General features: G+C 41.5%; 1 protein-coding gene across 1 annotated transcript in view; it reads left to right on the plus strand.

The window, feature by feature from the left end:
• Nucleotides 1–3,343: 3,343 nt before the first annotated feature.
• PIP4P2 (phosphatidylinositol-4,5-bisphosphate 4-phosphatase 2) overlaps nucleotides 3,344–15,556 on the plus strand; it is a 63,638-nt gene continuing 51,425 nt past the window's right edge. The window contains exon 1 of the mRNA XM_061123813.1: nucleotides 3,344–3,502. Within this exon, the coding sequence (XP_060979796.1) occupies nucleotides 3,397–3,502 (106 nt within the window). The 5' untranslated portion in view covers nucleotides 3,344–3,396. The remainder of the gene's footprint in view (nucleotides 3,503–15,556) is intronic.

Here is a 15,556-nt window from a genome sequence, read left to right on the forward strand (position 1 = left end):
ACGGAGATGAGGAAGGCACATCATTTGTCTTTTTTCAGTTCATGGTTCTCTGAATAAACGGGTGCTGCACCCAAGGAGCTGAATCTGCAGAATCATATTCAAAGAACTTTGTCTAAACCTGGACTTGATTTAGATGACAAGATGCACAAAGATGCTTATACCATACTGTTAGTACAGACATATCTGCTTATACCATGCTATTATTCCAAAAGTGAAAGTAAATAGTGATGGCAAAACATCATAATCATAAAATGTCTTCGATTGATCAGTATTTTGGGCTTCTCCTCAGAATTGTGGGCAGCTCAGTTGGTAAAGAATCCGCCTCCAGTGCAGGAGACCTGGGCTAGATCCCTGGGTTGGGAAGATCCCGTAGAGAAGGAAATGGCAACCCCCTCCAGTATTCTGGACTGGAGAACCCCATGGCCTGTAGCCTGCCAGGCTCCTCTGTCCACCGGGTTGCAAGAGTCAGACACGACCTAGCAACTAAACCACCACCACTGAACATTTACTGAGTAACCATAAACTATAATATTATCTTTAAACTAGAATGAAGTGATAGTCATCTAAAAAAAGTTTTTTTACTTTTGATAAAATTTGACATTGTGGCAAATATAATCTCAACATACCCATTAACTGTATCATCCTCAAATGAATTCTGAAATGAATAGAGAAATCACGTAGAGAAATAAAGAATGAAAAAAATTGATACTGATCATTATACCTGGGCAATAACAGAACTCTAGTTGCAAAGATAAAACTGAACAATAACATAGTCAAAGGGCAAAACTCTCATCTTCTGATATCAAAATGTCATGAAATACTCTTTTAACTTTTTTCCTGTTAATGATTCATTTTAGTAAGATTCTGGGACTGTGAAGGATTTGTTCATACACTCACTTGTTGTTTATTTGGCAAGCATTTACTGAGCGCTTATTAATGTGCTGTGCCTTGTATTAGATACTGGAGATTAATAGTGAATGAGATAGAGTTGGTTTCTGATCTCACAAAGGCAGCTGGGGGTAAAAGGTGAGTGGGCCATGAAAATGTAAACATGGTATTACAGTAAAGTGTGACAGGTGACAGGATAAGACACTACAGTCGCCCTTTGTCCTTCTCTGTCCCTGGGGGATTGGTTCCAGACCATCCCATCCCACCCCTAAAGGATACCGAAGTCTTTGAATGCGCAAGTCCCTTACATAAAATGGCACAGTATTACACAGTATTGCATGTGACCTGTGCACATCTTCCCATGTACTTTAAATCATCTCTAGATTGCTTGCAATATACCTAATATTGATACAATGTAAATAATATGTAAATATTTGTAAATGCAATGTAGATGATATGTAAACAGTTGCCTAAACCTGACAAATTTACATTTTGCTTTTTGCAATTTTCTGAAATCTTTTTTTCAAAAAATTTTGAACTGTGGTTGAATCTCTGGATGTGGAAACCCATGTATTTGGAGGACCGACTTTACAGAAATAGGATTTTGTTGATTCGTCTTAAAGTTTTCTTTATCTCCACAGCTTCTAGGCTGCAAATGTAAAAACAGTGCTGTTTCTTTTGTTAAGTGTTCACTTTTGCAGGGAGTGCTATATCTTGAGCCCTCATATTCCAGGTTTCGGAGACCTATAAATGCCCTTTGATTATATCCTATAGGAATCCTTATATGTTATTGTATTCTGATACTACTGACCCACGAAAGATGTTGCATGATAGAAAACATTATACTTTGATTTTCCCTTAGAATTTCCAGCTGACGCCTAAATGGATTTTTCAGAATAAAGAACATCTTTAGAGGGCATGTAATATAAGAGGTAGTTTCAAATGTCTACAGTTCGCTTTCCCCCTTGTTCCTTTAAAGCCACAGCCCATTTAAAGACTACCAGCCTCATTTTTCATTTGTTTTTGACTCTGCTGCCTCATGGGCATCTTGAAGACCAAGGCCATGCCCTACTCATCTTTGCAGACCAGTGATCACATGATAAATATGTGATGAATGACTCAGAACTGTTGCAGAAAAATTATTGGTTTGAGACAATGACTATTTTCCCATTGCATTTTTTTTTTTAATCTGGGTATGGTCAAAACTTTGATTTTAAAACCATTCTAGTAAGCCACCAAAAAAAGAAAAGAAAAAGACAAAAGTCAAAATGAGAACTGTGACCTAGCTTGTTTTTTATGTTCTCTTGTACATGTGAAAGATTATTTTAAACCATTAGCTAAAGAAAACAGTTTTGTCTTGCATTATTCATAAACTTATTATCATATGTGTGTCAGAGACTACACAGTACAAAAACAAAACTAACATGACAATCCATTTTGTAAAATGAAACTTGTAAAAGCCAACACACTATGCATCATCTCCATAAGGTACTGTTACTAGAGCACCAAACATATTTAAAAATTAACAAAGAAAAGGAGGGAGTGGCACTGATGCTCCAAAAATCTACTTCCTCTTAGACAGCAGAGGTTGAAAAATGATTTCCCGACAAAAGCAGCAGCCCTCGAGAAGGAATTCATAACCCTAAGCTTTCTTAGGGTTAAATAAGCTCTCTTCATATAACCGCAGCAAGTTTGACAGCAAAGAACTCCTCTTTCCGCCCTGGAGGAGTTAAACGTGGATTTGTGTTGGCTGTAGTTTTCCTGTCATCAAGCCACAGGCCTTTTTATCCTCTTTCACGCTTCCTCTTTCCCCTTCTTTCTCCTTAGCTAAGAAAATGTCAAGTACAAAAAGGAAAGAGTTGTAACCCTTGCATCCCACTTAGCTCCTCTGTGCTTTTGGTGACCCTTCCATCCCACTTAGCTCCTCTGAGGTTTTGGTAACCCTTCCGTCTCACTTAGCGCCTCTGTGTTTTTGGTAACACTTCCATCCCACTTAGCTGCTCTGTGATTTTGGTGACCCTTCCATCCCACTTAGCTCCTCTGTGCTTTCGGTGACCCTTCCATCCACCTAGCTCCTCTGTGCTTTTGGCACCCCTTCCATCCCACTTAGCTCCTCTGTGATTTTGGTGACCCTTGCATCCCACTTAACTCCTCTGTGATTTTGGTGACCCTTGCATCCCACTTAGCTCCTCTGAGGTTTTGGTACCCCTTCCATCCCACTTAGCTCCTCTGTGTTTTGGTGACCCTTGCATCCCTTAGCTCCTCTGCGCTTGCGGTACCCCTTGCATCCCTTAGCTCCTCTGTGCTGGCGGGGACTTGGCCGCTTTCCCGCGGTCTTCCCCAGTGGGCCCTCCCCTCTCCCCACCCCGCCCTCCTCCGCCCCCCGTTCCCCGCCCCGCCCCGCCGCCTCCTACCGTGTGACACCGCCTGGTCCTCCGAGCGGCCGCGCCGCCGACACCGCCTCCCGGGGCCGCGGACTCGGCCTGCGCGGCCGCCTCTGCCGCAGTCATGGCTGCTGACGGCGTGGACGAGCGCTCGCCGCTGCTGTCCGCGTCCCACTCGGGGAGTGTCACTCCCACGGCGCCCCCGTACCTCCAGGACAGCAGCCCCCGAGGTAAGGCCGGCGTGGCCCTTTGCACTTCACAGGGGGGAAGCCTCGGACGTTCAATAGACCGCGATTTCGGAGGCGGAGGCTGGGAAAGACAGAGGCTGCCTGCCCTGAGCCCCCCGCCCCGAGGGCTTTCTCGGGGTGTAGTTTGGGGTGTGTGTGTGTCTGTGTGTGTTTCACCCCTGCTTCCCCACTGGTAAGGGATGTATGTGTCTGCAGCCTGTCTTATCCTTGCTCTGTGGGTCTGCATTTCGCCCCTTCTGACCCACGTACGGGATGTGACATGAATTTCCCAGGCTGGGCTTTGCTGTTTCGCAGCAGCTCCTCAGCTGCATCTGGATGGTTTGGTGCAGATCTTCCGTAGTCATTCACAGTTCCTTTCGGGTGGCCGAGAAGCCGGAGTACTGCTCAACCTTGGCGTCTGTCCTTGAAAGGGCTTAGTTCGAAAAATATTCATCTCCCACCATACTCCGTTCAATCAGGGAGTTGCCTTACCAGAAGAAATGGACGTTACTGATGCATCTGAAACCTCTGCCCTTATTACTCCTGCTTGTAAGGAGTATGTGTTAGTTTGAGTGGTAAATGCAAAGGAATAGAAGGCAAGATGGAATATTTTTGATGGATATCTGAGACTGAAATGGACTGGATAACATTGCATATTTCTGTTTATTTCTCTTCTCAAGGTGCAGTCAAGAAATTTGATGGCAGTGGGATCTGAAGAAAATGAGGGGAAATCTATTTAGCAAACTATAGTTATTCCAGTAACTATCCTTGTTCTAAGCCTATAGCAGAAATAAGGCAGACTCAGGAGTTAAAGATAACTGGAGAGCAGAGTCAGGGGTTATAGGAAATGGAGGGCTAGACTGAAAAAACACTAAGACTAGAGAAAAGATGGGTCAAATATGGCTCTTGCAAATGTAGGTTGTGTATCTCTTTTTTGGATAAATGTGAGTGGTTTAAGGAGGCACACATTAATGCTTTTGAAAATGTGACTGGATCATGTTTCTTGTAACACAACTTTTTCTAAGTTCAGGTCTGAAATTGGAGCAGCTGTGGAGCAGGTTGAACTTGTCGAGCATTTAAAATTTCTGTTGAGCACTTTATAACTTTAAAAACAGCAACTAGATCTTAATCCACACCTAACAAGAGGCAGGACAAAGGAAAAAGATGTTTAGTCATCAATAATTCAGTGTGATTGATGAGTTGAGAAATAAGGTGCAAAATGGTACAGATACTCACATATTGAAAACCCACAAGTCATGTTTGTTGGCCAGCATTAAAGTTGTGTTAGAGGACCACTTGGGGGAATTTCCTTTAACAGGCAAATTTGATGTTAATATATTTACTATTATCTAAATTTTATAGCCTCCAATAGGTTTAAATACTTATTAATGACTGTTTCAACTTATCAAGTCACCTTTTTAAGACAAAATATTTGACAATTTATTGAGAGACAGAGTTTAGATTTAAGAAACTGTTTTATAACAGATTTTCATGCCCTCTATCTGGTATCTTTTTTTTTTTAATTTTTAGTCAAATAATAGCTAAATTATCCCACAAAAATAGTCATACTCATGGATCTGCTTGTAGACTTCTTTAGCATTTGCCATGCAGTTGTTTAATCTGATAAGACTTCTGAAATCACACAATAAGGTACAAATTCCAGCTCCGTCACTAAGAAAATGAAGTTTTATTCCAGAAAACTTTTAACAAACAAAGAAATTCAATGTGTTATAAAACAAAATTCAACTGAGTAAATTTTGAAAGTCTTATTGGCTTCGTTTGTTGATTCATGAATCAGGCAGCATCCCATCTAGCATATAGAAAGGAGCTATAAGTACAAAGCTTAAAGGCCAATATAGGCGGAAGGCAGTGGGACGAGGAAACTATACTAGCAAAAAGTGGATTGATTGTGGCAAGGTCATTTTTCTTTAGAGGCTGGCAGGTCTCTATCAGGTGGGTTGTCTCACTGGCGCTGATCAGGAGATTCCTGATTGATTAGGTTAACATTCCATTTCTGGGGGAAGCATGAACGGTGAAAGGTGAATGTGAAGTTGCTCAGTCCTGTCCGACTCTTTTTGGCCCCATAGACTGTAACCTACCAGGCTCCTCTGACCATGGGATTTTCCAGGCAAGAGTGGGTTGCCATTTCCTTCTCCAGGGGGTCTTCCTGGCCCAGAGATTGAACCCAGGTCTGCATAAGTGATTCCAATTTGGGCTTGTTGTCTTGTTCTTAACAATGGACTTAGCCAAAAGCTCTTTCCACCTATTGTAGAATTTTTTTCTTAACTGGTCATTGAGACTGGTTAGATAATTAGAGACACTAATTTCATATGCTGTAATACCCAGGAAGCATAAATGATAAGTAAAAGGCTTTTTTTTTTTTTTTTGCATTTTTGGCAAAATATTTTTTCTTAATAAATAACAAATAAGAATATTGATAAATATTTTGAGTAATACATAGAATCTGATTCTAGAAGAGCAGTGTGAGTCACTCATTCAGTAATTCATTGGTCAGGACAATGTGCCAGAGATTGCTCTAGGCAAACAAAACTAACCAAATTCATGCCTTCATGGAATCCACATTGTCATGTGGAGAAAGAATAAGTAAAGACATGATTGAATCATTTCAGATTGCAAGAAACAGTCTTTCCCTAGACCAGATATTTTCAGTAGTTGACAAGAATTAGAGTTGAGAGGCTTGGGATTCAAAAGCCCAGAAATAAAATGTACTTTTTGATAAAGAACTTTGGCTTATGATAATTACCATCTGTAATTACCCAGACTTTAAAAAAAAATTGTAGAAGTGGTTAATAGCCATAACTAGTGAATATTATGGTTATTAACTACTTCTACAAAAAATTTTTTAAAGTCTGGGTAATTATAGATGGGCTAATAGCCATAACCAGTGAATATTTGGACTTCCCTGGTGGCTCAGATGATAAAGGATCTGCTTGCAATGCAGGAGACCTGAGTTCGATTCCTAGAGGAAGGCATGGCAACCCCCTCCAGTATTCTTGCCTGGAGAATCCCCATGGACAGAGGAGCCTGGCGGGCTGCAGCCCGTGGGGTCACAGAGAGTCGGACACGACTGAGTGACTAAGCACCGTGAATATTTCCTTCAGTTCAGCCTTTCACTATTCGTGTAACTTTCTAAGAACAGGAATGTGAGATCCCACCACAAGATGAAATATTTCATTTCAAATGGAAACTTGATAGTGTTTACTTATAGACAAGTTATAGCTCAGATGGTAAAGAATCTGCCTGCAATGCAGGAGACCCAGGTTCGATCCTTGGGTCAGGAAGATCCTCTGGAGAAGGGAGTGGCTACCCACTACAGTGTTATTGCCAGGAGAATTCCCTGGACAGAGGAGCTGGCAGGCTGCAGTCCATGGGGTCACAAAAAGTCAGACATGACTGAGCGACTGACAGTTTCACTTCTTTATTGATAACATAGAGGGAGGCAGTTCACATTCGTGTCTCGTTTTATTCGTGTATCAAATCCCCCTGCGTTTCTAAGTGGAATGCTTCTAGTGGTCTTTGCTATCAGTATTGGCTTCCTGTGTAGAGGAGGAAATCACCTCTCCATTTGGTACACTTTTCTGCTTTTTTTAAATCATAGAAATTAAAATTGAAACGTTTTAGCCTCATTTGAAAGGAGATTAGAAAAATACCACAAAACTTACTCTGTTTAGCTATATTTACTAGCTTTCATCTGCTAATTTTGTAGGTAGGATATGGCAAATGAATATGACATCTAAATTCATGAGACGGCATCTGTGAAAAAATGGTTTATATTTGGGTTGTCTAATTATTTATGCATGGAATATGGGAATGTGATTATCTACTTCACTATAATTCTGTAGGGAAAAGGGTACTTTGTTATACAGAGATATTTCGTTTGTTTAGTTTATTTCTGTTTATTATTTATTCAGAAAGTAAATACTGGAATACTAGCCAGGCTCTGTGGTAAGAAAGGTAAAACAGACATGGCTCTTCTTCCAGGTTAGTGGGGGATACTGAGTCAAAAATTACGTAGTCATTCAAACAAATACAGAGTGCGGTGGGGAAGAGGACCGTGCTAAAAATATATCCTGTGCCCTGAGAGTATAGAAGATATCATGAAAAGATTTAGCCTGGTTAGGAAAGTCAGGAAAGGCTTTCCTCAGACTTAATTTAGGTATGAAAGCGGCACAGTGGTTAATTTGGCAAACTGGGGATCAAAAGAACACTCTAAGCGAAAAAAAAAAAAGGCATGTGCAAAAGCCTTTAGCAGAATAGAGGATGGTGAGTACCAGGACCTGAGGGAAGGCCAGTGTGGTGAGAGTGGAAACTGCAAGAGGAGAGGTGCTGCAGGATGGGAGTGGACAGGCTGGTGTGGCTCATGTTCTCCAGAGACTTCCCTTCCTCTCCTAAGAACTATGCTTTTTGATATTCAACTCCTTGGGCAGTTCTTCTCCTTGAATCTGGACTGATACTGTGATTGCTTTTAGCCAACAGAATATTGTAATAGAGACCTGGGTGACTTTGGAGACTAGGCCACGAGAGGTCTTCCGGCTTCTGCTTTGTTGTTGTTGTCTCCGACTATCTGCAACCCCGTGGACTGCAGCTCGCCAGGCCTCCCTGTCCTTCATCATCTCCTGGAGTTTGCTCAGACTGATGTCCATTGAATCGGTGATGCCATCCAACCATCTCATCCTCTGTCATCCCCTTCTTCTCCCGCCTTCAATCTTTCGCAGCATCAGAGTCTTTTCAAGTGACTCAGTTCTTTGCATCAGGTGAACAAAGTATTGTTGTTTCAGCTTCAATATCAGTCCTTCCAAGGAACACCCAGGACTGATCTCCTTTAGGATGGACTGGTTGGATCTCTTTGCTGTCCAAGGGACTCTCAAGAGTCTTCTCCGACACCACAGTTCAAAAGCATCAATTCTTTGCTGTTCAGCCTTCTTTAGGGTCCAATTCTCACATCCGTACGTGACTACAAGAAAAACCACGGTTTTGACTAGATGGACTTTGGTCGGCAAAGTGATGTCCCTGCTACACTGTCTAGGTTTCTCATAGCTTTTCTTCCAAGGAGCAAGTGTGTTTTAATTTCATGCCTGCATTCATTGTCCACAGTGATTTTGAAGCCTAAGAAAGTAAAGTCTGTCACTGTTTCCATTTTTTCCCCATCCATTAGCCATGAACTTATGGGACTGGATGTCATGATCTCAGTTTTCTGAATGTTGAGTTTTAAGCCAGCTTTTCACTCTACTCTTTCACTTTCATCAAGAGACTCTTTAGTTCCTCTTTGCCTTCTGCCATAAGGGTGGTGTCATGTGCATATCTGAGGTTATTGATATTTCTTCCAACAATCTTGATTCTAGCTTGAGTTCCTCAAGTCCAGCATTTCGCATGATGGTCTCTGCATATCAGTTAAATAAGCAGGGTGACGTACTGCTTTCCCAGTTTTGAATCAGTCTATTGTTCCATGTCCAGTTCTAACTATTGCTTCCTTGAGTTGCATACTCAAGGTTTCAAGGTTTCTCAGAAGGCAGGTGAGATGGTCTGGTATTCCCATCTCTTTAAGGATTTTCCGGTTTGTTGTGATCCACACAATAAAAGACTTTAGCATAGTCAGTGAAGCAGAAGTAGATGTGTTTCTGGAACTCTCTTACTTTTTCTGTGATCCATGGATGTTGGCAATTTGATCTCTGGTTCCTCTGCCTTTTCTAAATCCAGCTTGTACATCTGGAAGTTCTCAGTTCATATATAGTTGACGTCAGGCTTGAAGGATTTTGAGCATTACCTTGTTAGCATGTGAATTGACTGCAATTGCGTGGTAGTTTGAACATTTTCTGGCATTCCCCTTCTTTGGGATTAGAATGAAATCTGACCCTTTTCAGTCCTGTGGCCACTGCTGAGTTTTCCAAGTTTGCAGGCACATTGAGTGCAGCACTTTAACAGCATCGTCTTTTAGGATTTGAAATAGCTCCACTAGCTTTGTTCAGAGTAATGCTTTTGAAGGCCCTCTTGACTTCACATTCCAGGATGTCTGTGGCTCTAGGTGAGAGACCACACCATCATGATTATCTGGGTCATTAAAACCTTTTTTGTATAGTTATTCTGAGTATTCTTGCCACCTCTTCTTAAACTTTTTTGCTTCTGTTAGGTCCATGCTATTTCTGTCCTTTATTGTGCCCATCTTTGCATGAAATATTCCCTTGATATCTCTAATTTTCTTTAAGAGATCTCTAGTCTTTCCCATTCTATTGTTTTCCTCTGTGTCTTTGCACTGTCCACTTAGGAAGACTTTATCTCTCCTTGCTATTCTTTGGAACTCTGCATTCGGATGGGTATATATTTTCTTTTCTCCTTTGAGCTTTTGCTCCTCTACTTTCTCAGCTATATATAAGGGCTTCTCAGACAACCATTTTGCCTTTTTGCATTTCTTTTTCTTGGGGATGATTTTTATCACCACCTTCTATACAATGTTATGAACCTCTGTCCATAGTTCTTCTGACACACTCTCTATCAGATCTGATCCCTTGAACCTATTTGTCACATTCACTGTATAATTATAAGGAATTTGACTTAGTTCATGACTTAATTGCCTAGTGGTTTTCCCTACTTTCTTCAATTTAAGTCTGAATTTGGCAATAAGGAGTTCGTGATCTGAGCTACAGTCAGCTCCTGGTTTTGTTTTTGCTGACTCTATAGAGATTCTCATCTTCAGCTGCAATGAATATAATGTCAGATATTGATATTGACCATCTGATGATGTCCACGTGTAGAGTCTTCTCTTGTGTTGTTGGAAGAGGGTGTTTGCTGTGATGAGTGTTTCTTGGCAAAACTCTGTTAGCTTTTGCCCTGCTTCATTTTGTACTCCAAGGCCAAACTTGCCTGTTACTCCAGGTATCTCTTGACTTCCTGCTTTTTCATTCTAGTCCCCAGTGTTTCAAAGGACATCTTTTTTTCCTGTTAGTTCTAAAATGTGTTGTAGGTCTTCACAGAACTGTTCAGCTTCAGCTTCATCTTCATTAGTGATTCAGGCATAGACTTGGATTGCTGTGATGTTGAGTTTTTTTACCTTGGATATGAACTGAAATCATTCTGTCATTTTTGAGTTTGGACCCAAGTATTGCATTTAGAGTCTTTTGTTGACTATGAGGGATACTCCATTTCTTTTAAGGGATTCTTGCCCATGGTCATAGATATAACAATCATCTGAATTAAATTCACCCATTCTGGTTCATTTTAGTTCACTGGTTTAAAAAATGTCAGTGTTCACTGTTGCCATCTCCTGTTTGACCACTTCCAATTTACCTTGATTCATGGATCTAACATTACAGTTCCTATGCAATGTTGTTTGTAGCATCGGAGTTTACTTTCAGTACCAGACACATCCACAGCTCGGCATTGTTTCTGCTTTGGCCCAGACTCTTCATTCCTTCTGGAGGTATTTCTTTGCTCTTCTCCTGTAGCATTTGTTGTTCTGTCACTCAGTTGTGTCCGACTCTTTGCAACTCCACGGACAGCAGCACGCCAGTCTTCCCTGTCCTTCACCCTCTCCCGGAGCTTGCTCAGACTCATTTCCATTGAGTCAGTGATGCCACCCAACCAACTCATCCTCTGTCATCCCCTGCTCTTCCTGCCTTCAATCTTCCCCAGCATCAAGGTCTTTTCAAATGAGTCTGTTCTTTGCATCAGGTAGCCGAAGTATTGGAGCTTCAACTTCAGCATCGATCCTTCCAGTATTAAGGGTTGATTTCCTTTAGAATTGACTCGTTTGGTATCCTTGCAGTCCAAGGGACTCTCAAGAGTCTCCTCCAACACCACAGTTCAAAAGCAACAATTCTGTGCTCAGCCTCCTTTATGGTCCAACTTTCATGTCCATACATGACTACTGGAAAAATCATAGCTTCGACTATATGGACATTTGCCCTTAAAGTAATGTCTTTGCTTTTTAATACACTGTCTAGGTTTGTCATAGCTTTTCTTCCAAGGAGCAAGTATCTTTTAATTTCATGGCTGCAGTCACCGACCACAGTGATTTTGGAGCCCAAGAAAAGAAAGTCTGTCGCTGTTTCCATTTTTTCCCCATGTATTTGCCATGAAATGATGGGACTGGATGCCAGGATGGTAACTTGGACTCAGGCAGTGGTAGAGGTGGAGAGATAAGAAGGCATTAGGAATTACTGAAGAGGGGCTGATGATAGATTAAATGTGGGAATGAGAAGGAAGTGTCAGGATAGTTCCTAGAATTCTGACTTGTGCAACTTGGTATGATTGCTTACACTGAGACATAGAGAACACCAGAAGAGGACCAAGTTTTGAAGAACACAAATCATGAGCTTAGTTTTAGACATGTTATGTTTAAGGTACTTTCCAATATCCAAAAAGTGATGTCAGATAGGCAATTGGATCTAGGGGTTTAGGGCTAATCATGAGGCCTGGGCTGAAAATATAAAATTGTGTTACATGTTGGTGATAGCCAAATACATGGATCTTCATTTAGAGTTGCCTAGATCCCCGCCAGTGTGCCACGGATTGTGATGAGATAGAACATACATGTGTGAAGATGTTAACTATCCTCTATCCCTGGAGTAGCAGAAGCCTTTAGGCCCGTGGCCTCCAGCTCTGAGTATCTATACAAAGATTATCATTTTCTCTGTGTACAAAATGTTAAAAAGTTGGAAGCTTTATATGAGCCCACTTAGAGGGAAAGAACAGCATGGGATGAGGAGAGAGCCCCAGACAAAGCTTTGGGAAACTCCCACATTCAATGGCCAGTTACGTTAAGATGAACCTGCAAAAAGGCTGGTAAGTTTCTTCCAGTGATGTAGGGTGAAAACCAGGAGACGGTACTACTACAGAATCAAGGGGAAGAAAACATTTCAGGAAGGGAATGATCAAACATGTAAAAAGCTACAAGAAAGAACAGACAGATATAATCTAAAAAATGTCATTTGAATTTAGTGTCATGGAAGTTATCAGTGACCTTGTGGAGAATTGTTTAGATATGTTTATAGGCAAATCCTTTTTAAAAGAACTGAAGAACTGTTCATTTCCATCTAATGTAATGTGCTAATGTACATTTGTCTTAATCGTAAAATTACCTCAAATCAACTTCAATGAAGAGGTTAATACTCCTTTATTGCGAAAACAAACTTAGATTACCTATGAAACACTTTAGAAGGCATTGACATTTCCTTTTCACCTTGTTGTACTTTAAAAAGTGTGTAAATTCACAGTTGCTTGAGGAACTGCTTTCAGTGACTAGAAAATAAATTGACTCCTGTTTGGAGAGGTAAGTTATTTAATATGAGCCTTTGTACATCTTACTTAGAAATTGTACAATAAGCAAGGTATGTTTTCAGTGATTCTCTTATGTCCTCTCCCTAAAGAAATCTAAGTGAAAATGGTTCCTCACTTTAAAGTCTTTACAGTGGGGCAAAGTTTATTTCACTTAGAGCTACGTCCTACACTAGGCTAGAGTTTCACTAGATGCTATAGAGTGAGTATCTTGATTCAGGCTATTATAACAGAATACCATAGACTGGATGGCTTAAATAGCAAACATTTACTTCTCACAGTTCTAGAGTCTGGAAAGTCCAGGATGGAGGATCCAACAGATTCAGTGTCTAGTGAGAGCTCTCTTCTGGGTTGCAGACCCCCGACCTCTGCTTGTATCCTCATGTGGCAGAAAGAGGGCAAGAGAGCTCCCTTGAGTTCTTTTCAGAACACCAGTCTCAGTCATGAGATCTCCACTCTCATGACCTAATTATCTCCCAAAGTTCCCACCTCCTAATACCATCATATTGGAGGGGGGTAGGATCCAACGTATGAATGTTGAGGGGGTCATGACATTCAGTCCATTGCACTGAGCTAGCATTCTTTAATCTCTTGGGGCAGTCTTAAATTTTTGAACCTCCTTGCATCCTTGCAGAGTTTAAGGTTGGCTGTGGATCGGCAGGAACAGATAATGTCGACCCAGAGATCTACACTTATCTCCTGTAAGATTAAATTCAATTCTCATTTTATTTGCCAAGGTTTCTGAAAACCCACCAGAAACCAGTTGTCACAATGAGGGGAAATAGATGCAGCATATTTGAAAGCAGCTCCTGAAGCTCCCAGTAAGGGTGTGTACCTGCTGTGGTACTGGGAAGGTGGGAAAGCTTGATTTTGTGCTGTGCTGAAGCTCATCCTCCATTTAAGGAGATTTTTTCCAAATAATTCTTTTTTTGTTTGTTTTTTACTGAAATATAGTTGATTTACAATGTTGTTTCAGGTGTATAGCCAAGTGATTCAGTTTCATATTTATATCATTTTAAGATTCTTTTCCATTATAATTTATTAACAAGATATCGAATATAGTTCCCTGTGCTCCGCTTGTACAAAACAGTTCTTGAATCAAAATCTGCTTCACTGAGACCATATCCTTATGAAGGGAAAATAGAGCCCAAACATTCCTGAAGTATATCTTCTTCCAGTTTTCCAATATTCTGGCAAGCCTATTTCCTATTATAATCCTTTTCTGTTATAATCCTATTCAGCAGGCTCCATGAATAAAGCTCCATGATTCTATTTTATAATGCCCGCGTACCCTCCTGGCTCTACCAAACATCTTGAAAACATTAATCAAGGAATATTTCATTCAACCATTTCAAATATTTGAGCACCTGTTGCACTGATGCAGATGACAAGGAGTTTACATTTCAGTGAAAGATACCTTTGGCAAGCTTTACAATTCCAGAAACTGAAGAGAATGAAGCAGGTCACGAGGATAGTTAACTGGCCGTGTGGGGAGTATTTCAGGCAGTGTGTTCAGAAAAGAAATCTCGGAGATAACAACTGCTCAGACACCTGAAAAAGAAGTTGAAATCAGTTGTTGGAAGATTAAGGGAGGAGTATGTCAGGCAGCTGGAACAACAGGCTGAAAACAACATGCTGTTTTAAAACAAAGAGGACAATTGTTCAGAGTGTAGTGACTTGGGGGAAGTATGGTAGAAAGTGTTACAGGTCTAGACTAGGATAGACCAGAAGAGCTTTGTTGATGAAAAAATGCACAAAGTGAAAGTTATGAGTTAAGCTTTACTTGGGGCTAAATGGGGAACATAGCCTGGGAGACAGCCCCTCAGATAGCCCTGGGAAACTGCTCCAGAGAGGTAAGGGAGCGGTCAGCATATATGTGATTTTAGTGAAAGGGGTATGCGTGCAATGAAGCACTCATTTTGGCAGAATGTTGCCACTAGGCATGAGGAGCAGAAGTCTCTCCACTAATGAATTTAGTGTTTTTCTAGATATGAGAAGATGCAAAGGGCCTTCCCCAGTGTCTCAGTGGTAGAGGATCTGCCTTGCAATGCAGGAGATATACAAGTTCAGTCCCTGGGCCGGGAAGATCCCACACGCTGGGAAGATCCCAGCGTGTCTTGGAGCAGCTCAGCCCGTGCACAACTACTGAGTGCCTGCTCTAGAGCCTGGGTCCCCCAGCTGCTGAAGCCTGCGCCCCCAGAGTCCATGTTCCACAACCAGAGGCGCCGCCATGGCAAGAAGCCCCTGTACCGCGGCTAGAGGGCAGCGCCCATTTGCCGCAACTAGAGTGACAAAGACTCAGCACGGTCAGAAAAGAAAAATAAATAATCCATAAAGTTATCTGTTTAAAAAAAAGAAGATGCAAGAAATTGGGCTTGTAAAATCTTCTCCTGGAAATACCTACCTCTCTAAAGGCCTGTTCTGCCAGTTTTTACCCCCGGACAGAGAATGCCTCATCCCTGATCGCCTCCCTGAACTCCTTTCAGGGCGTGCTGAAGGTCAGCAGCTACAGGGGCTAGGACTTCATACTTGTAGAGGCAGATGGCGGGTAACGGGTTTCATGGCAGCTTTGTCGGCCACCATCAGAGATGGGACTGTGTGCTTAGGGTAACGGGAGCCATGAAAATTTTGAAGCAAACGAGAGACATGAAATGCAAAATGCTTTACCTTTAAGTAGATCATCCTGGTTGATGTTTAGAGAATGAATTATGCGGGGAGGGGGGGTGGGGGCAAATGAGAAGAGGCTAATAAGACATGAAACTAATC

This window comes from Dama dama, chromosome 21, assembly GCF_033118175.1.
Source record: "Dama dama isolate Ldn47 chromosome 21, ASM3311817v1, whole genome shotgun sequence".
NCBI classification, from domain to species: Eukaryota; Metazoa; Chordata; class Mammalia; order Artiodactyla; family Cervidae; genus Dama; species Dama dama.